Source organism: Pan paniscus, chromosome 5 (assembly GCF_029289425.2).
Source record: "Pan paniscus chromosome 5, NHGRI_mPanPan1-v2.0_pri, whole genome shotgun sequence".
In the NCBI taxonomy this organism is placed as follows: Eukaryota; Metazoa; Chordata; class Mammalia; order Primates; family Hominidae; genus Pan; species Pan paniscus.
Genome location: NC_073254.2, coordinates 79441948 through 79465842, shown reverse-complemented (window position 1 = coordinate 79465842; position 23895 = coordinate 79441948). Strand labels below are relative to the sequence as shown.

General features: G+C 34.8%; 1 protein-coding gene across 1 annotated transcript in view; it reads left to right on the top strand.

Moving 5' to 3' along the window:
* The window catches only part of LOC100974207 (eyes shut homolog), a 1877183-nt gene that overhangs the window by 991329 nt on the left and 861959 nt on the right, over positions 1 to 23895 (top strand). Inside the window, exons 24-25 of the mRNA XM_063605324.1 lie at positions 19922 to 20114; positions 21240 to 23006. Coding sequence (XP_063461394.1) covers positions 19922 to 20114; positions 21240 to 23006 — 1960 coding nt within the window. The remainder of the gene's footprint in view (positions 1 to 19921; positions 20115 to 21239; positions 23007 to 23895) is intronic.

Below are 23895 nucleotides of genomic sequence, written 5' to 3'. Positions count from 1 at the left end.
CAACTTGAATGGTTGTCTTGTTTTTCAGAGTTACTAGAAGGCTTTATGGGATTGTTCAAGTCATTAATTTGGCAATCAGATTCTCCATTAACACGTAAAAAATTAAAAATTAAAAATTGTCTTGCATGTGTACTCTAATTACACCAGCTGATACAGTAGCACATGCAATCTGTGTAAAGAACATTCAAATAATTCAAATAATTGAAATATGTTTGTATTGAATTTTTAATTGAACATGAAACAACAAAGCACAATTCAAAGCAATAAGGCTTTTACCTAACAATTTGTAGCAATTCTCTTCACATTAAATCCTTTTATGTTCACCTGAACTTCCCTCTAATATCTTTCTTCTTCTCAGAGATCTTCAGAAAAATGGCACTTTTTTCCCAGATTTCTTTTATTTAAGCTACTTTAAAAGTTTCACTAATTAGGTCATCATATAAAAATGTTAATTCAGCTACATATTTACAGGATTAGATAGGATTAATATTACTACAGTTATTCTTGTTTAATGATGAAGAGTGATGTGGGAGGTAAATAGTCCCTGCTGGGTAGGGAGATGGGAAGCTGTTTTTTCTTTATTTCTGAGAATTAATTTTTTGAAGATAACATTAAAAGTCTGAACTCTCAGGTTTTTCTTAATGTTTAGAGCTATGACAATCTCTGACAAGCTGATAATTAGTGAATATTATTCGTTTAAGCAGATCCAATTACAAAAGTGATTCCAAACAAGATTAAAGTACTTACATCATTTTGAAATTCAAATGTTCTGTAAAAGAATTTAAATGACAGAATACAATTTTTGAATGTCCTATACTTGCTTAAGAATTCAAGAAAAATGATCATTCTCTTTTTCATTTGATCAGAACTGCTCATTTCTTCCTCAGTAAATGAAATTCTGCCAAACAAGATTGATCTCCATGCATTAACCGATGAGTGTCTATTGGTCAGGCTTATTGTGTTTTGTAAATGATAGAGTTGATGAAAGTGTTAATTACAGCCCTTAAATTAAAACACAGATGTTTATATAGTGTGGAAGCTGTATTTGTATTAAAATGAAGAAAAAATGGAGAAACTATTTTCTGAGAAAAAAGGGTTCTGAGTTCTACAGAAGGACAGTCTATTTGTGGTGTTCAGTTTTTAAATGTCATCTTCAAAATAAACCTAACACAGAAGACACCAGTATAGCAAGACAGACAAACATTTTGATGTATGTCTATGTTTCTGGTCTTTATTTTCTCATGTGATAAAGTCATCAATATTATTAATAAATATTTACTAAGTGTTTTCTGTGTTTGAGATGACTTGTTCTATTAAAAAATATTTATTATCTCTTAATAGGAAATAAAGCAAAGATGCCATTTTAGACAAACTCATAATGCTCTTTTAAATAGATATTTTTGTGGTTTTGACATTTATCCTTATTTGAATTCAAGTAATTTGTATTTTAGATCAGTCAAAACACATCCTTTGGATACTCACTAAAACAATGTATTTGGAAAACTTATAAAGAAATACGTACACACTAGTCTTACATTCAAATTAAGGAAAAGAGTACAGGCTCACATCCTCTTGCAATGCACTAAAAAAATCAGTAATGCTCTTATTCAGGTGAAATTTGATAGTTTTCTCTAATATATGTTGAGCACCATTTTTTGCAGATCCTTAAAATAATATAAAAATCAATTAGTTTCAGTTTGTTATCCAAAGAGAACATTCAGCTGTATGGAAGAGACAAATAATGTGTGGGATAATAAGGAAGTCAGCATTGGGTACAAAATGAAGAAAACTGTATGATGAGGGAAATAAAAGCATTAGCTAGGACGCTTATTTGGTAGTAATATTAAAAAATAATAAAGCAATTGGCGAACTCTGAGTAAAGTAGTCGTTAGGAAAGATTTCTCAATGGACAAAAGATAATGGCTTCCTCCTAAGGATTAGAAAGGTATCTCTAAAAGCGCTGAAACTTAATCCGCACCACATAGTGGAAGTCCACCCTGAGGGTTTGCTCAGTACTGCTAATGAGAATGCTAAATATAAAATAGCCATAAGAAATAAGGCTCGATCTGCTTCTCAGGACAAGTTTTACCACAAACAACAAAAAAAACACAAAAAATGTATTTTCCTCTCCCCAGATCAATTAGGCTCTGGTAACAGAGAGCCAAGATCCTAGCTTTTATGAAATCTACCACCTAAAAAGCAGAGGATGCATGGGGGAAGAAACAAAATTATTGTGTTTATTTATTTGTTAATTTGTTTATGGGCAGCAATGAGTGCTATGGGGGAGAAAAAGATGGAGGGATGTGTGTTCTGAGCATTTCTAAGCAACACAGTGACAGTATTTTGTAATGCAAGATATGTGAGGGTTTGGGGGGAGGAGATGGTGCAAACTAGAATAAAGACAAAAATATTAATGAAAAGAGGAAGTTTTCTGTATTAAATAAGTATAATGTATAATGAAAAATGTAGTTTAATATTTTCAGAAGTAGAATATTTAAAATAAGTTGCCTTACATTTTATTATGGCACAGCTGTGATGTACAATCTAAATGTCTTACAACTTGCTGGTTGCAGTGGCTCATGCCTGTAACCCCAGCACTTTGGGGAGCCAAGGCTGGTGGATCACTTGAGGTCAGAAGTTTGAGATCAGCCTGGCCAACATGGTGAAACCTGGTTTCTACTAAAAATACAAAAATTAGCCAGGCTTGATAGTGGCTGTCGGTAATCCCAACTACTGGAGAGGCCAATGCACAAGGACTGCTTGAACCGGGGATTTGGAGCTGGCAGTGAGCCGAGATCTTGCCACTGCACTCCAGCCTGGGCGACAGAGTGAGACTCAAAAAAAAAAAAAAAATTCTTACAACAGCAGTTTTTATTGGTAAATGGAGTATGGTAAAATAATGACCACCTCATAGACCTATGTAGATATTAAAGATAATTAATGCCCACCTTTCATCTTTATGCATCAGATTTTTGCTTAATGTGGCTGGTGGAAGAATGTATTTGGTAGAAACCTAGAATATATTTAATGTCATATATTGACTCAAAAAAGTAATGGCTTAACATTTTAGACTTCAATTAGATGGAAAATTCTCTGAGCCTGTTTCTTCACTTACAGCATGAACATGTGGATGAATTAAAAGCTTGGCTATATTGAAGATAACATTGTTAACCCATTGGAGAGTTGGGCTCAGAATTTTAAATGCCCATACTTACAGACTGGTAGATGAGTGTTCTTTCCTCTATGCCATAAATGTTATCCATTTATTTTTAAGATAAATAACTATATTATTGTCTATATATAGTTAATATATTATATAACTAAATATATATATATATATATTTTTTTAGACAAGCTCTTTCTCTGTTGCTCAGGCTGGAGTGCAGTGACATGATCATAGCTCACTGCAGCGTCAAACTTCTGGGCTCAAATGGTTCTCCTGCCTCAACCTACCGAGTAGCTGGAACTACAGACATGTGTTCCCACAACCAGCTAACTTTTTATAATATTTTTTGTAGAGATGAGGTCTCACTATGTTGCCAGGCTTGTCTGGAACTCCTGGCCTCAAGCACCTGTCCTGCTTCAGCCTCCCAAAATGCTGGGATTATAGGCATGAGCCACAATGTCTGTACAAAGATATTATTAAGCTACTCTCTAAAATAAAAAGAGATTGGATTCCAAAATCCATTCCGAAGTCCTACAGCTTTGCCGTATTCTACAAGGCTGTGTGCAGTTTGACCCCTTCCTGATAACTTCTCTAGCCTCACTTCCTCCTGATCTTCTAACCCTGTACTGTAGCCCCCTATTTAGCCTTCAGTTGCTCAAATATTCCCTTCAAAATTCTGGCTGTGTGTCTTTGCACATGCTACACTTTAACTAGAATGATCTCCAATCCTTCCTGCCCACTATCCCAATTCTACTCATCTTTCAGGTTTTAGCATATGTCCCTCTTTTTCAGGTAAACCTCATAATACTGCCACAACATGTGCTTAGGTAACTCTTTTTTTCTTAAACTATTTTCTGGAAGAGCTTTAGGTACACAGAAAAAGTGAGCAGAAAATACAGAGAGTTCTCATATACCCCTCCCTACACACATGGACAGGCTCCCTCACTATCAACATCCCATGACAGAGTGGTACATTTGTTACAATCAATAAATCTATATTACATCATTATCACCCAAAGTCTGTAGTTCACATTAGAGTTCACTCTTGGTCTTGTACATTCTTTGGGTCTGAACAAATGCATAATGACATGTAACCACCATTACAGATACAGAATAGTAACAATGCCCTAAAAATCCTCTGTGATCCCCCTGTGAATTCCTCTGTCCCCTCCATCTCTGGCAATCATTGATCTTTTCAGGGTCTTCATAGTTTTGCATTTGTAAGGATGCCATATAGTTGAAGTAATACAGTATATAGCCCTTTTAGATTGGCTTCTTTCACTTAATAATGGGGATTTAATATCCTTCCAGGATTTTTTCATGGCATGAGAGCCCCTGTCAGGGCTGAATAATGTTCCATTGTCCAGATGTACCATGGTTTATCCATTCAACCTACTAAAGTTTTTCTTGATTGTTTTCAAGTTTTGGCAATCATGAATAAGGCTGTTATAAATACTCTTGTGGAGTTTTTTGTGTGAACATGTTTTCAATTCGTTTGCTATACATCGAGGCACACACTCACTGGATTATACAGTAACAGTGTGTTTACTTAGAAACTGCCCAACTGTTTTCTAAAATATTTGTACCATTTTGCATTCACACAATAAATTAGGCAGCATTTTATAATTTGTCTTCATAGCAATTACTAAAATTGTAATTCATCAATTATTTTTGTGGCTATATATTTATTATTTGACCAACTACTCTCACCTCCCTTCCTCTTCTTCTCTATTCCCTTCTCCCTCTCTGGTCTGCTTTTCTCCTCTTCAATAAGTTCCATAAAACAGGAACTGTGCACATATTACCTACTACTGTTCTCCAGGCAGATACAACATAGTAGATTCTAAATAAAATTTTGTTGATTATTATACATGAATGAAAACATGAATGGATTACAATTATTGTGGTGTTAATCACAACTAAGCACAAGAATTTTGTGGAACAGTCTGTTGAATGCAATATCATACACTGCTAAAGATATAATGCATTGTTTTCTACAATAATATTTAGAGTGATTTAAAATATCACTTGAGCCATAAGCCTCCATTAAAACGTTATTATTTATGAAGGAAGCCTAACTATTTGCCAGGCTAAATGTCTTGGATACTTTACCCTATTGAATGATTAAAACAATTTTGTGATGTAAGAATCATTATTTATTCCTATGGTGATCATGAGGAAACAGGCTCAGAGATGTTGGTCGCTTATTCATAGATAGCAAATGTTAGAATGTAGTTTGTCCAGTGAATACAAACCCTATATCCATGAGCACTATGTCAGAAAGTTTTCACTCTGCAACCAAAATACAGTTCTAGATCTTTTCACTCTGAGCCATACTCAGATTTCTTTTGGTGAGCACAGAATACATTAACTTATATAAAGATTAGCTTATCTATTCTGTTATGGCCCAAGTGTTTGTATCTCCCTCACCCAAATCCAAATGTTGAAGTTCTAACGCCTAAGACTATGGTATTAGAATGTAGGGCTTTTGGGAGGTGATTCAGTCATGAGGGTGAAGTACTCATGATTGGGATGAGTGCTCTTATAAAAAAGCTGCAGATAACTAGATAGTCCCTTCCAGCCTATGAGGACATAGTTAGAAGGCACCATCTGTGAGAAAGCCGACACTAAACATCCCTCAACTTGTACTTCCCAGCCTCCTGATCTATGAGAAATAAATTTCTGTTATTTATAAGTCAACCAGTTTATGGTATCTTTTTTTGCAGTAGCCTGAACAGACTAAGACTTAGTGCCTTCAATTTTTTCTTTTTTTTTTTTAACCAAAACTTCTTTTCTTCACATGGTTCTTACATGATAACAAATGGAACTGTGCATTTTACACCTGCTAGCTTATTCTAGAAATAATTAAATTCTGGCAAGTCAGTGGGAGAAAATATAACTTGCATCTATTGCATTTTTTATGATAAAAACCAATCTCTGTTTCTCTGCTTTTTCTGGCATTGCCACTGAGAAACGGCAGGGTTTTATACTTCTCTTTTGGCTTAGGAGTCTTTTTTTTTATTCATACAGAAACCATCTGCTTTAAGCTTTTCCCCCCTTAATTAAAAATAAATGAAACTAAGAAAAGAGTTAATGTGTAGGAAGGAAGACCTGTTGGTTGTTGCTCTCCATGCAGCTCAGGGATACTGACGTACAGCACAGCATATCTTGCTTGCTGCTTTTGATATATTTTGGATGTTAGATGGTGTCCTTGTATGATAGTGTTTGATTTGGTTTTGCCTTAGTTTCTGTAACTGTTTTCATGTCATTTGCACTTGAATTCCCAAGTAAGGAGAAGGCTGTGTGCACATTCCCAGAGTTTGAAGACTAGCTTCAAAGACTTTCTGACTATAAGGCTGACTCACTTCAATCTGAAAGGAGAAAGAAAATATGTATTGCCACAGTATGTTGTAGAAAATGAGAGAGGCTTGAAAGTGTTCAGAAGACATTGTTCTTAATGTTCTAAAATGAAGATGCCACCTTAATGTCTCTAATGATAAATTAGTTAAAGATAAGCATAAAATGATCAGTGTATTCATTGGTGTGTGACGACTGTGGCTGTTTGGGTTGGTATAGAATAATACTCCAAGGGAGAAATGGGTAAACAAATGATAATATATTAACTAATATGTGTTGATAGAGGTATAAACACAAGATGCTATGGATGGCAAAATAAAGGTATGCAGTCCAAATTTGTTTGCTCAGATTGGCTCAAGTAATAGTCCCTATAGGAGGTCAAGTGTAGCAAGTCTTCTTGAATATAAGGAGACATTGTTCTAGGGAGAACAGGTAGGAAAGCTTGCAAGTTACTTTCAAGGAGTGTGAATGGAAAGATGTGAGGTTATGTTATTTTTTAATATATCCTTTATGACACATATTTTAGCACTCAATATGTGTATATTGTTGAACTTAGATTCTAACAACTATTTAAGATTTTTTTTATCCTAAGAAACTCAGATTCGTAGAGAAGAGATACAACATGCAAAAGAACAATTATAACACAGAAAAGAAAAGGGTAAGCAGCATAAAATGTAAACACATAACATTATACAGATTCAGAGAATGAGGACATTATTTCCAATGGAGGAACGTAAGATGTTTCATGAAATAAATGTCTTTTCTTATGAGCAGTCAGTTGAACATTCTGTGACTTAAGAAAAGCTTCCCTAAATGTTATAGATATTTGGTGGTAAGAAAAAGAAAGTTTTAAATTTCTACTTGCCAGTTCTCAAAAATCAATTGAGTATTGGGATCCTCACATCGATGACCCACTAATTTACCTATAGTGTCTGCTAATTCCATGTATTCTTACCAAAATAGTAGGAAAGATCAAACAATTTGACTTCTGAAATGTTTCATGGCTCTTTTACTTGTACATACTCAGGGTTCTGTATCAGATATCAGTTTCTAGGACTGGTGAGTCATAAACAGTGGTCTCAGGGAAATCTTTAAAGTATTTGATTTCAATTAGGTGAGAATTTAGAAAAAAAAATTCAGAGGATGCTATTGACAGTAGGACCACAGAGTTTTAGTTATGTTATATATAACTATATATATTAGTCACACTGATAATTTGCACCTGTAGTAATTATGCGTTATTAAATTGTTCTGATATGATGACTGACACAGTAATTTCTTGATTTTGCTATTTGGAGTTAAATACAAAGTACTTAAATTTAAATTAAAAACAATGGTATTTCCAATATGAACTTGGCCATAGTCAGGCATATAACTTCAACATTCAAACTTTTTTTGCTTTTAAAACTCAATATCTACAAATGTAGTTAGTGTATATGAAGGCCATTGGCACTTCTTATATTAGGATCATGGATATCGAAAATAATTGACATGTAATTAAACTTAATCATTGTGAAAAGTCGAGAAAATCCCATATATTTAAAATTTGGGGGTAACCTAAGTAAGTTTGTCACCATGTTTTCAATAAGAAAAACCAATATTCAATAAGAAATAGCTGGTGATATTTTGTGCTAGATTAAATTGTTTTACTGTTTTCAAGAAGAGTGGTAAGCCAGTGATGACCTTTTGAACTGAGGAATCACCTGGTCAGACTTCTATTTTGAAAGATAACTCTGGCATATGTTTGATACATAGTCAATGTGCTTTTGAGACCTTGCCTCTAAAACAATGCATCTTGACCTCTTGCCTCATTAACTCTCTGCAGCAATATTTGTTGCCTGCGCATCTGTCTCTACTATTAACCTTGACTTCTCCCCTGAGCTATGCTTTCCATTTCCCTTCTTATTGCACCTTCTTTTGGATAGACTAGAAACAAAAGTGAGATTCAGTGCATTCCTTAAGATCCTTATTCCTGCATTCTTTAGTCCGCTAGAAGATCTCCCTGCAGATTAAAATTATACAGCAAATCAATGAACTTGTGCTTTCAGAAGCATTGCCATTGAAGCAAATCCCCTGAAGTTCTGGTAGCCAAATTCAATAAGGAAAAAGAAAATTATCCTTAAAGTTTTCACTACCAATTATCAGACATCAGAGAAGAAGTGACTATTTCATGTTTATATTGTTGTCACCCCATAAAACTTAGATGGAGCTTGTGTGCTTCTACTCTGTGGAAAATTTCACAAATTCTTGATGTTCTTCAGACTTCATACAAATTTATAAAATTATGGACCCATAGCTTTTATTCATGGTCTTTGATTTTATTCTCCTCTTTAACCTTGAGAAAGATGAAAACTGATTTGAATTAACAATTAATTGACTGACATACTTGAAAATGTTTTGAAAAGTTTGGGCCATACATTGTTATCAGACAGAAAACATGATTATCATCCTCCCCTAGGAAAAGACATTTTAAACTTTCATGACAGGATATTGTGGATAACCTAGGAAAATAAATAAAACAATGTTACGTTGCAGTGTCCCAGGCAATGACTCTCAGGAGCCATTATAGATGAATTATTCTAAACCAAGAGAAAGAGACAGAGATACAGAGAGTGAAGCACATAAATTTGATGGAACATGTTCCACCCAAAAATAAAAAAAGAGAGAAATAATGCAGATTAGGGGAATGAGAATTCCTGTTGTGTGTTGTCAAGTTGTCATAAGGGAAGAAAAGAATACCAGCATTATATATATTCTTGAGAGCTTGGCCACCTTTTTGGTAGATGCTTCAGGCAGAGAACACACACACACACACACACACACACACACACACACACACAGGTATTCATTTACTTTAGTAGTATACACAGCCTAAGCAGAGGGATAATTCATGTGATCTGTAGTACTATCTATATAATCCATTAAGATAGACTCTGTTCGGAAGACATGCATAGATCACACTTACTTCTTCAGATCTGACCACTGACTCACCTCCACAGAACCAGTTTGAATGATGACCATCTACTTCTGTGAGCCCTATCACATATAGAAAACTACATGAAAGGGCTTTCCTTTCTGGAGTCTTAGATAACATCTTTGTAGATCACAGGGTTTGTATGAGGCTGTATAAGATTTTGATAAACAGCCTGCAGGGTTTGGAAATCTAAGAGAGACTTCACCAGACTCCTCTAAAATTCTGAATGATTTCCTGTCTAATGGATTTTTTCAAGAAGGGCGAAGTTCTGTGTGCTCTTGGGAGGCAACAGAGGTTTTCCAGGCACTTCGGGGTCTCCTGATCTCTAATTTCACTCTTTCCGCTTCAACTCATTATGTATCAGTCTCAGGGAAACAAAATCTCTGTGGGATTATGCTCTTGAAATGAAAAAGAAAAAGGAAGAGGAGCAGCAGTAGGATAAGAAAGAAGAGAAGGAGGATGGAGTAGAAGTGTGGGAAGAGGAGGAAACAGAAGAAAAAGAAAAGCTAAATGGGACTAATTATTTTGTCCTGTAAGCACTTTTTTTCCTATAAATCTTTCCTGGTTTAAAATAGTTATCCCAAAAAGGGCCAGAGCTACCAGGTAGGGCAGTGTTTGAACCTGGAGGCACTATCTTGTGGAAGATTAGCATCCATGATATTACATATTCTAATGTCCTAGCCTTGTATAGCTCATCAGGAAGTCCACCCAACACAAGAGGCAATAGGACCTATTCTTCTACCAGCTTGCATTTTTCCTCTAGTGACTTGCTAAGCAACCAGAAAAACTCACCCAGGGTTCTGTTTTTATTAGTTCCTAAAGCCTAGGAGCTACCTGACACATGTTTAGGTAGGGTGGTTGTAAATGGCTTTGAGATTACTTTGTTTTCCAATTGCTAAATTTTCAAATAATTTACCACTTATTTTGAGCTCCTGTTTGGCAGCATTAAACATTTCTTAATGAAAGATCTCGGAAAAGGGGGAAAATGTTTCTTGATGCATGTTTAAATGGGATAGTGGTAAATGGCTTTGAGCTTACTTAGTTTTCAAATTGCTAAATTTTCAAATAATTTACCAATTCTTTTGAGCTCATCTTCAGCAGCATTAAGCATTTCTTAATGATAGACCTTGGGAAAAGGGGAAAATGTTTCTTAAGTGTAGAGGACAAAGAGAAAGAGTGTAATAGTGCTAATTGCACTTCCATTTCATCTGTCATCTCTGGTTTCAAGACAGACTGTTCACATGATGTGGCCCTTATTTCTCAGAGTAAGGTTGATGACTCTTGTAGCTCAAGACTGGTGCCTATTGAACTCTCATATTTGGCTGGTTGTTTTTCTTGTAATATAAAGGCATCTAAAGGGCCATCCTGTGTTTCAAATTTTAATTAAACAAGTTATGGGTAAAAATACTTACATTTTGCTTGCTCAACTCTTTAACCTAATTTATAGAGGCAATTTTGTAAATATAATTTTATATTCATTCAACAAACACTAATTGGTTACCAGCATACAAATAGTGTGCTGAATACAATGCAGGATGGAATGGAGATAGGCTTCTACCTAGTGACATTTACAATGTACCAGGAATGACATATAAATCAAGGCAATAGAAAAATAAAATATAATTCAAACTATAGTAGTCAGAAGGAAAAGAAAAAGTTATTGTGATAGAAAAATAATGTAGATAGTAGAAAAGTTTTCTCTAAGGAAGGGACCTTTAAGTTATAACCCGTGTGATAAAAAGAAATAATCCAAAGGAAGAGTGAGGGTATGGATGTGCTGTCAGATGTATCAGCATAAACAAGGGTCATGAGGAGGAAAAGATCTTGTCCTGTATGGGACAGTAAAGAGTGGATAATGGGAGTTGAGCACAGTAACTATGGTGGGGGCAAAAGTACAGAAGTGCCTGTAGAAGTAAACAGGGTCAGGTTAGGTTGAGAGTCAGAAAAATAGTAATTAGTTTGAATTTTATTCAAGTGCAATTGACATATATACTAACAAGTTTTTTCAAAAGGGAAATGATGTGATCTTATTCAGGTTCTTAAAATATTCCTATTCTTCCATAAAGAAAGATCTAGAAGGAGGTTAAAAGTGGGAGTGAAGAAACCAGCTAGGCTCTAACAATTATTATGTAAAAGATAATGATGGTTTGATATTTGTGGCAAAGCAAATTCAGAGAAAAGGCTGGATTTGAAATGTGTTATGAAAGAAAAATTAGCAAGACATTGTATTGAGTAGATGCATGAGATAGAAGATAATGAAAAATCAGGGAGGACTTCAGCAATAGAGTAATGATAATAAATTTCCTGTGATGGACAAGTGGTTGGAGGAACATGTTAGAATGGAGGGACTGAATCAGCAGTTCAGTACTGTACATGTTATGTTTAAGGTACCCATGAGGTATTTAAATAATGATTCTAAATAAGCAGTTTGTTATATAAAAATGTATTTCAGAGAAGTGTGAAGTAGAGATATGATTTTGGGACTCATCAATATATGATATCTTTATAGCCTTTTTGAATATATGACATTGCTTCTGGGGAGAATGGAGAAAGAAAAAAGTTGAATACTAAGCCATGATAAATTCCAAACTAGAGGCTACAAAGAGAAGGAGCCAGCAGAGGAGATTGATAATGAATAGGAGAAAGAGGTAGAAGGTTAGAGAGAAACCAAGTTTTTTAGAAGGTGGTAGTTAAGTATGTAGATGATTTGAATAAGATGAAGATCAAAAACTGTGCTTTGTATTTAACAGCACAATAGGATTTCTGGAATTTCACTATAACAGTCCTAGTGGCAAGAAGACATGAAAGCTACATTAGAATGGCTTGAGGAAAGAATGAAAAGTTTAGATAATTTAATGAATATTCATTTCAATACAGTTATCTACAAAAGGGAAAAAGAAATATGTATGTACTTAGATAAACGTGTGTTTTCAATATGTTTCTCTTAGTTTTTTCCAATAAATGTTTACTGACCATCAAGTACATCAGTATGTGCCAGCCATCATATTAGCCCCGGCCATTCAGTGGAAAATGTAACATAGTCCCCTGCCTAGGGGCACTGGTAGTATGCTGGAAAAGACATATAAATCAATTTGGCATAACAAAAGGAATGCCATTAAAAACTATAATTATTATCATGAACCCTACATACTGATTTTGTGTGGAAAAATCTTTTTAAAAACCTAGAAACTAAAATATTTATCTAGCCCAGTAACATAGCACAAAGATATCTCAATATTACATGTTTTGGAGCAAAGTATTCTTAACATTTGATATTTGATTATTACTAGAGTTTTTTTATTATTATGGGTAAATGATATCTTCAGAATATTATTCTCACTTTCTGGTTGCCACCTACTTTGCCTTTTGTCTCCCAATCAAGTTAGATAACCACATAGAGAAATATCCTATGTATCTTTTATAGAACACTGAATCTGTTAATATCTTAATGAGGAAAACAGAAACCATTTCTAACACTTAAATAATAGAGAGAATTGGACATACAGTTGAAAAAAAAGAGAGCTGAAAATAACCAGAGGTTAGTGAGGTAAACAGAGGTCAGCAATGGCATGAAACCACTCAAAGTAGGCTGGAAAGACACAGGAAAGAGGAACAAGTCACCTGAAGGATGCTGGGTTTTTTCTGTATTATGTACTCCTTATTTCTTGTAGAAAATAAGGATAAGCCACAACATTTTATCTTCAAATGTTACTGTCAATAGAGTGAAATATACTAACAGTCCACTGGATTGTAAAGTCATTGAGATAATAGAAACTGTTTTGCCCAGATCTTAAAACATGGTTTGTGATGATTAAATTTAATTGACAGTGATGTTTGTTAAGTAGACTGTCAGAGTACAAGATTGTTTTAGCTTTATTACCTAAAATAATCAACTTTAGCTTAGAAATATTGATAACAAATCTTGACGATGTTTCATATATCAAAAGTATATTATAGTGGTTTGAAGTGTGGGTTCTGGAGCCTCACTTCTTAGGTAAAAATCTTTGCTCTGCCATTTTCTAGCTCTATTACCAGAAAATTAGACAGGACTATGGGATAACACTGCTTTTCTTTAAACCATACTTTATTTTATTGAAACTATTAATAATTCTGCTTCAAGAGAGACTTATATTTTCAACTTGTTACATATCTGGTAGCCAATAAGCTTCTCAAATTTAATGTATTTAAACAGAAATTGTGATCTATCCTCCAATCTGTAACTGGTCTTCTATAATTTAGTAAATTTGCTTGTCTTCTTTAATTTTTATTTCTATTTTATTGATAGGAATACAAATTTAGAAATCATTCACTAAACTTTTTATTCTCACCCCATACATCTAGTCCATCAGCATGTATTATAGGCTCTGCCTTCCACGTATACCCTGAATACAAACTTTACTCAGTATATTTACCATTTCCACTCCAGGTCAGTCTAATTATTTCCCTTTCCTGGATCATTGCCTGCTTCCCAATATACCTTAGCTTCCATTCTTGCCCCGAATCCAAACTCCATTGAGCGTATATTATCTACGGTAAGCTTTTTATGATATCAATAAGATTAGAACTTTCTTATTTCAAATATTCCAATGGCTTCCTATAATTCTCAGAATCAATTCCAAATTCAACAACAAACAAGTAAAGAAGCCATATTATCTGGTTTCTAATCACCTCTGTGACCTCATTTCTACCTACATGGCCTTCCCTTATTCTCTTTAACTGTCCATCTTGCTTTTGTGTAAACATATTAAGCATTTTCCTGCCCGCATGCCTTTGCACTGCTGTTCTTTTCGCCTTCGATACTCTTTCCTAAAATACTCACATTAATTTATATCCCTGTACAGAGAAGACTTCCCTGGCCACTGCCTCCAAAACAGCCCTTGCTGTTTTTCCTTATTATGTATTTTGGGATATTTTGTCTTAAAATCACTTATCACTAATTGATATTAATTAATTCAAATTTCTTCCCTAAAATACAAAGTATACAATGGAGAAACTTTGCCTATCTTGTTGACCAGCTCATTTCCAACAATTACAACAGTCACTGGCACTTAGATATTGATCAATAAACATTTGTTGAGCGAAGACATAGAGGGCTATACAATGTCCACATGAAAGCAGATGACCATATTCTCATAAAGCTCTAATTCAGAAGATCTTATTTGCATATTTTTCCTCAAATATAGATTCAGAAAGAAAATAATTTTTTAAGTCATGATGTTTCATAGAAATTACTATATCATCTTGGTACCTATTAAGTTTTTGTTTGTTTGTTTTTGAGGCGGAGTCTCGCACTGTCGCCCAGCCTGGAGTGCAGTGGCGCAATCTTGGCTCACTGAAAGCTCCGCCTCCCAGGTTCACATCATTCTCATGCCTCAGCCTCCCGAGTAGCTGGGACTACAGACGCCCGCCACCAAGGCCGGCTAATTTTTTTGTATTTTTACTAGGGACGGGGTTTCACCGTGTTAGCAAGGATGGTCTCGATCTCCTGACCTCGTGATCCGCCCACCTTGGCCTCCCAAAGTGCTGGGATTACAGGCGTGAGCCACCGCGCCTGGCCCCTTCTCTTTTTTCTTAATTTACATGCATTCTGTATCCATTATGGTAAGGGATCCTGTTGACCCTGTGTTTTTGTTTGCTGTGGATATTTTTCCATTTAATGTTTAAGTTTTTATACACAGACGCTTTATAGTTCTTTTGTTCTTTTATTTTTAGTTGACACATATTAATTGTACATATTTATGGAATACATAGTAATATTTCAATGCATGTATACATTGTGTAGTGATAAAATCAGGGTAATTAGCATAATATTGAAGATATCTTTTTTGTGTTGTGAACATTAAAATTCTCTTTTAGCTTTTAAAAAATTTGTATCAAATTAAGCGTTACAAGTGCAATTTTGTTACATGACTATATGGCATAGTGATGAAATCTGGGATTTTAGTATATCCATCACTCCAATAACAGACATTGTACCCGCAAGTAATTTCTCATTATTTGTCCCCCCATGTCCTCCCCCACCATTTTAAGTCTCCAGTTTTTATTTTTCTCCACTCTATGTCCATATGTACACATTATTTAGCTCCCACTTGTAACTGAGAACATGTGGGTATTTGTCTTTCTGTGTCTGGGTTGTTTCACGTTGGAAAATGACCTCCAGTTCCATCCACCTTGCTACAAAACACCTGATTTAATTCTTTTTATGGCTGACTGGTATTCCATTGTGTATATATACCACCATTTTCTTGATCCAGCCTTCACTGACAGGTGGATTTCACATCTTTGCTATTGTGAATGGTGCTGTGATAAACATATAAATACATGTATCTTTTTGATATAATGATTTATTTTCCTTTGGCTGTATACCCAGTAGTGGGACTGCTGAATTGAATGGTAGTTCTATTTTTAGTTCTTTGAGAAATCTCCATACTGTTTTCCATAGAGGTTGTCCTAGTTTACATTCCTACTAGAAGCATATAAGGGTTCCCTTTTCTCTGCATCCTTGCCAATATCTGTTATTTTTTGTCTTTTTAATGATAGCCATTCTAACTAATGTAAGATAATATCTCATTGCAGTTTTAATTGGCCTTTGTCTGATGATTAGTGACATTGAGCAGCTTTTCATATGTTTCTTGGCCATTTGTATGTCTTCTTTTGAAAAAAATGCCTATTCATGCCCCTTGTCCACTTTTTTGATGGGGTTATATTTTTTATTGTTGTTGAGTTGTTTGAGGTCCTTGTAAAATTTTAAATATTAGTTCCCTGTTGGATGCATTGTGTGAAAACACTTTTTCTCATTCTGCAGGTTATCTGTTCACTCTGTCAATTGCTTCCTTTTCTATGCAGAAGCTCCTTAGTTTAACTCAATTCCATTTGTCTATGTTTGTTTTTGTTTCTTGTGCTTTTGAGATCATACTCATAAAAATCTTTGCCTATACCAATGTCTTGAGGCATTTACTCTGTTTTCTTCTAGTAGTTTTATAGCTTGGGGTCTTATGCTTAAGTCTGTAATCAATTTTGAGTTGATTTTTGTATATGGTGAGAGATACGAGTCTAGTTTTATTTTTCTTCATATGAATATCCAGTTTTCCCTGCGCTATTTATTGAAGATAGCATTCTTTCTCTAACGTTTGGTATCTCTGTCAAAAATCAGCTAGCTGTAAATATGTGAATCTATCTCTTTCTTCTCTATTCTGTTCCATTGGGCTATGTGTCTGTTTTCATACCAATGCCATGCTGCTTTAAGTTACTATAGCTTCATAGTATAATTTAAAGTCAGAGAGTATGATGCTTCCAGCTTTGTTCTTTTTACTTAGGATTGCTTTGGCTATTCAGAATCTTTTGTGATTCCATATAAATTCAGAATTGTTTTTCCTATCTCTCTGAAAAATATCATTGGTCTTTTGATAGAGATTTATTTGAATCTGTAGATTGCTTTGAATAGCATGGTCATTCATAAAGTTTGAATATTTGACCCTGCCCAAATCTCATGTTAAATTGCAATCCCCAGTGCTGGAGGTGTGGCCTGGGGGGAGGAATTTGGGTCATGGAGGTGGATCCCTCATCACTTTCTGCTGGTGTCACAGTAGTTGGTGAGTTCCTGTGAGATCTGGTTATTTTAAAGTGTGTGTCCCCTACCCATCCCCTCCCTGGCTCTCTCTCTCTTTGTTGCTCCTGCTTTTGTCATGTGATGTGCCTCCTCCCTCTTCGTCTTCTGTTATGACTGTAAACTATCTGAGGCATTCTTAGAAGCCAAGCAGATGCCAGCACCATGCTTCCTCTAAAGCCTGCAGAACTGAGAGCCAATTAAACCTACTTTCTTTATGAAATACCCAGTCTCAGATATTTCTTTATAGCAATGCAGAATGGTTTAATATAGTAATTTAAATAAGATTAATTCTTCTGCTCCATAACCATGGGATGTCTTTCCCTTCATTTGTGTCCTCTTCAATGTCTTGCATCAGTGTTTTGTAGTTTTCCTTGCAGATTTTTCACCTCCTTGGTTAAATTTATTCCTATGTATTTCTTTTGTGTGGCTATTGTGACTGGGATTGCATTTTTAATTTCTTTTTCAAATAGTTCATTATTGGTGTATGGAAACAATGCTAGATTTTGTATGTTGATTTTTTTATTCTACAATTTCACTGAATTTGTTCATCGGCTCTAAGAGATTTTGTGGTGGAGTCTTTAGGTTTTTCTATATATAAGATTATGTCTTCTGCAAAGAGGGTCAATTTGACTTCCTTTTTTCTAATTTTAATGCTCTTTATTTCTCTCTCATTCCTAATTGCTCTTGTTGGCACTTCCAGGACAATGGTGAATAACAATGGTGAAAGTGGGCATCATGTCTTATTACAGTTCTTAGAGGAAAGGGTTTCAGCTTTTGCCCATTTAATATGATTTCAGGTGTGGGTTTGTCATTTATGACCTTCATTATGTTAAAGTATTTTTTAATGCCAAATTTGTTGAGACTTTTTATCATGAAGTGATGTTCAATTTTAACCAATTCATTTCTGCATCTATTGAGATACTTATATAAATTTTGTCCTTGATATTGTTGATTGATATATCACATTTATTGATTTACATATGTTGAAACATCCTTGCATGCCTGGGATAAATCCCACTTGATCATAGTGTATTATTTTTTGATATGTTGTTGTATTCAGTTTGCTAGTGTTTTGGGGGGAACTTTTGCATCTAGGTTCATCAATGATAGTTGCCTGTGGATTTTTTTTATGTTCTTGTCTAGTTTTGGTGTCAGGGTAATGCTGGCCTCATAGAATGAGTAAGGAAGAATTTCCTCCTCTTCAATGTTTTGTAATAGCTTGAGAAGAATTGGTGTTAGTTCTTTTCTTTTTTTTATATATATTTTTTAATTTTATTATTATTATACTTTAAGTTTTAGGGTACATGTGCACAACATGCAGGTTTGTTACATATGTATACATGTGCCATGTTGGTGTGCTGCACCTATTAACTCGTCATTTAGCATTAGGTATATCTCCTAATGCTATCCCTCCCCCTCCCCCCACCCCACAACAGTCCCCGGTGTGTGATATTCCCCTTCCTGTGTCCATGTGTTCTCATTGTTCAATTCCCACCTATGAGTGAGAACATGCAGTGTTTGGTTTTTTGTCTTTGCAATAGTTTGCTGAGAATGATGGTTTCCAGCTTCATCCATGTCCCTACAAAGGACATGAACTCATCCTTTTTTATGGCTGCATTGTATTCCATGGTGTCTATGTACCACATTTTGTTAATCCAGTCTATCATTGTTGGACATTTGGGTTGCAAACTAGAAATACCATTTGACCCAGCCATCCCATTACTGGGTATATACCCAAAGGATTATAAATCATGCTGCTATAAAGACACATGCACACGTATGTTTATTGCGGCACTATTCACAATAGCAAAGACTTGGTGTTAGTTCTTTCCTAAAAGTATGATCAATTTCAGCAGTAAAGCCACCTGGTCCTGGGCTTTTCTTTGTTGCGAAAAGCAGTTGTCTAACATCAGGAATCATCTGACATTTATACAACTTTTTGGTGTGAGTTGAAAGTGACTACAGAATATGGAACTGTGAAACAACCACCACCCACATCTGAAAGAAGACTTAAGTGTTCTGCAAATTAGATGTAATCTTTAACAAAATCAGAACACTAAAGCAGGGATGCCTATTAGGTATGTCTTTATTATTAGGAAATAGACATGTATTAGTATTTTAAAATCATTTTGAAATATTATTTTCTTACAAATAAAAATGATTCTTATAGTATAACTTGTTTTTACTCTACATTTATAAACGTATCTCTCTGGTCCATTTATACTTATTTATACATTATCGCAATTTTCATTCACAGTTTCTTCATGTGAAAGCTATTTTATAGGATATGGTAGAAATAGCCTTTTCATGTCAAACTAAAACATATAAAGATCATTCCTACTGCAAGCCAATACAAACTAAAATAATTTGCAAATCACAAGAATATGTTTTCAAATTTTCTGTTGCAGATACTGCATTTTACATTAGCTTCCAACTAAATTTGACTTTTAGAGCAGAAAAGTTTTATAATTTGTAATGTGACTTCTTTTTTATATCCACATTAATTACCATACAGTACAAATTCTTCACTGGAAAACTATATTCTCAAAAGTAAAAATAGTATTTTGACTTAAAATTAAAGGAATTAAGAATAAATTTGGGCATGCAACTGTGCATATCTCAAATGGAAAGGATTGAGTCCATTTTGAAATATGGGTAAAATTTACTATGGAGATTTAATTTTCAAGTAAAATATTTTATTTGAGCTATCCAATATGTCTATGAAAATGCAAATGGATCTCAAAACAAACTTTACAATTTCTCTTAGGAACAAAGAAACTGAGCTTAATTTAATTACTGTAATTGTCATTTGCAGACCTGCTCCATTGGGCTTCTTTGTGGTGATGAAATAAGGAGAATTACCTGTTTAACTCCCATCTTTCAAAGAACAGATCCCATTTCCACACAGACATATACAGTTCCCCCTTCTGAGACTTTGGTCAGCAGCTTTCCATCTATAAAGGCTACTAGAATACCAGCCATAATGGACACTTACCCAGTTGATCAAGGTAAGTAGAAGTGGGTAAGATATTAAGAAGTTTGAGTTTGAAAAAGTTGTGTGGTAAAAGCATATTTTCTGCATTATTAAAATCTTTTTTTTCTGAGATACATGATTTTTAGGGGTGTAAAATTAAGCATTATTGGTTATGACTCCTGTTTTAAGTTTTGTTTTAAGCAATGTTGTTTGCTAATACTATTTCTGGATCAGTAAAAAAATGTAAATTAACAGTTTTAATTCCACTGTGTAAATTTGAATAGACAACTGGACCTCAATCCCAGCACATTTTGTTTTAAAAGGGCCTTGTGCTACTTGCATCAATGTGTCTTTACTTCATATTCTCTGAGTCATTAAGGTAAATTTATATCCCTATCAAATTATTTGACTAACACTCAGATAAAAGATATGTGCTTATTTTCCTATTGTGAATTATTTTAACAACTTCAGGCTGTTTGTTACATGTCCAATTCTTTAACTTTCTAAATCAAGTGATGTCATATTATAAACAGTACATTGTATATTAAATTGCAAATTTACTCTTCATGTAGCCAATGCCACTTCGGATAATCAGAGTAAGAATTGTAGCCCTTAGCAAGGAATTCTTGAAGAAAAAATAATTTTGAAGGCTATTGGGTATTCTAAGTAGAAATGTACCTTGTCTATTTTTCATCTATGTAATTTCTGTTCTTTTAAAAAATTAAATTGAAATATAGTGTTATCTAATATAAACAGAACGTTTTGCCTATTGAGGAAGTAAAACAGTATTTCTAACATTTCTAACCCGATGGGTCAAACATTCATTTGTTGTGTCAATGACAAAGAGTTGTAATTTTTCATGTGTTCTTATTCAAAGGAGTCATTTAGTTGGGAATATGTCAATTCTATGTAATGCCATTTGTTCTAACTTTAGCCCTCCCATGGAGTGTAAATAATAGGAATCTTTGCATTTATGCAGTTTGTGAAATCATTAAACTCCTCATGTACTTTTATTAGAAATATGATTTACAGAACCATATTTGTCTACATATAATGGATGTAAGGTGGCAGTGCAATTTGCCTAAGATTTATCCCAGTGCCAAAGTCGTTCGTTTCTGATTCATTTTTCTAACCTTTTTGGCTTTTTTCCGTTTTGTAGGTCCAAAACAGACAGGCATTGTCAAGCATGACATTCTCCCAACCACTGGTTTGGCAACGTTAAGAATTAGCACACCCTTGGAAAGCTACTTACTCGAAGAACTGATTGTCACTAGAGAGCTTTCAGCAAAACACAGTCTTCTTTCTTCCGCAGATGTTTCCTCTTCTCGATTCCTGAATTTTGGTATTCATGACCCAGCACAAATTGTCCAGGACAAAACATCGGTATCACATATGCCTATTCGAACTTCAGCAGCCACACTAGGTTTCTTTTTTCCTGATAGGAGAGCAAGGACCCCATTTATCATGTCTTCCTTAATGTCAGATTTTATTTTTCCTACACAATCTTTATTATTTGAGAACTATCAGACTGTTGCTTCATCTGCTACCCCAACGACTTCAGTAATTAGAAGCATTCCAGGGGCTGATATTGAGCTAAACAGGCAGTCATTACTCTCCCGTGGATTCCTGCTTACAGCTGCCTCCATAAGTGCAACTCCAGTTGTCTCTAGGGGGGCTCAAGAGGATATTGAAGAATATTCAGCTGATTCTTTAATTTCAAGAAGAGAGCACTGGAGATTGCTCAGCCCCTCGGTGTCTCCCATTTTTCCTGCTAAGATAATTATATCTAAACAGGTAACCATCTTAAACTCATCAGCTCTGCACCGGTTCGGTACAAAATCCTTCAATCCCAGTGAATATCAGGCTATTACTGAAGCTTCAAGCAACCAGAAACTCACAAACATCAAATCACAGGCTGCTGATTCTTTAACAGAATTAAGCCAAACATGTGCAACATGTTCTATGACTGAAATAAAATCCTCTCGTGAATTCTCAGATCAAGTTTTGCATAGCAAACAGTCCCACTTTTATGAGACATTCTGGATGAACTCAGCGATATTAGCCAGCTGGTATGCACTAATGGGAGCTCAAACTATCACTTCTGGGCATTCATTTTCTTCTGCTACTGAAATAACACCATCAGTGGCATTCACAGAAGTGCCATCTTTACTTCCTTCTAAAAAGAGTGCAAAAAGAACATTTTTATCCTCATCCTTGGAAGAATCCATTACCCTATCAAGTAATTTGGATGTTAATTTATGTTTGGATAAGACTTGTTTATCCATTGTCCCTTCACAAACTATCTCTTCAGACTTGATGAATTCTGATTTGACTTCAAAAATGACTACTGATGAACTGTCAGTATCAGAAAACATTTTAAAACTATTGAAAATAAGACAATATGGCATAACTATGGGACCCACTGAGGTACTAAATCAAGAGAGCTTATTGGACATGGAAAAAAGTAAAGGATCTCATACACTGTTCAAACTTCACCCAAGTGATAGTTCTCTGGATTTTGAGTTAAACTTACAAATTTATCCGGATGTTACTTTAAAGACATATTCAGAAATTACACATGCAAATGACTTCAAAAATAATCTGCCACCATTGACAGGCTCAGTGCCTGATTTTTCAGAAGTCACCACCAATGTTGCATTTTATACAGTTTCAGCAACTCCAGCACTTTCAATACAGACGTCTTCCTCCATGTCTGTAATTAGGCCAGATTGGCCATATTTTACAGATTATATGACCTCTCTTAAAAAAGAGGTCAAGACTTCTTCAGAATGGTCCAAATGGGAACTTCAGCCTAGTGTGCAATATCAGGAATTTCCCACTGCAAGCCGGCATCTTCCCTTCACTAGATCTCTTACTTTGTCTTCACTGGAATCCATTCTGGCACCTCAACGGCTGATGATTTCTGGTGAGTTTCTCAGTTTCTGTTCAGTAAACTTTTAGAAATGAGTTTCTTTTCTACAGAGAAGAAAGAGCCTGTCATGGTCACCGGGTGCTCTAAACAGCCTCACTGTAATCAGGGCAGCAGCCAGTTCAATGGAGAAGGCACCTGCTGTTGTACCTGACACAGATGGTTGTTCTTTATGCACTGCCACAAAGGCTACCAGATCAATACAGTAGTAGGTTGGAGACAGCTATACTGCTGGCAAGCAATCAGAAACTGAACTAGTTCAATTCATTATGACAGATCTCTCAAAGTTTAGAAATAACTTTTATTATTCTCATTTCTTGAAATAGCTTCTTTGTCAGGTTGAACACAATATAACATACTCTTTCTAACGGTATCTTCAGTGGTAGCATTTTTTTTAATATGGGAAAGAGGAAATCACTGGAACTTTCTTGAGATTTCCTATCCTCTATGGCATGGTATATCATTTTTAAATTTAAAGTTTTTTGTTTCATTTTATATAATTCAGAATATAAGTTAATTTCATGTATTTTATTTAACAAAAGCACTATGCAAAAATTGAAGGAGGTAATATCTGTGAATTTGAATTCAGAGCCTTGATATATTAATGACAAGCCAGTTTTCTCATATAACAGTTCTTACTTTGAAGTGTAATTTAAATCACTAATCTCCCCTTGTAATTGCTATCAAATTGGTAAGGATGTAAAAAAGGAAAAAGGTTAAAGAATTGTGTTTACCAGAAAGAGAAGATTTTTCATTATTTTAAGAAGTTCTATCTTGTGGAATTTTCAAGTGTTACTTTGTGGCAGTGAACTTAATTTTCCTTTGACAATAAACTTATAGTGGTTTGTGTCTGTGTATGTATGGTTGTGTGTTTTTGCTTCATATA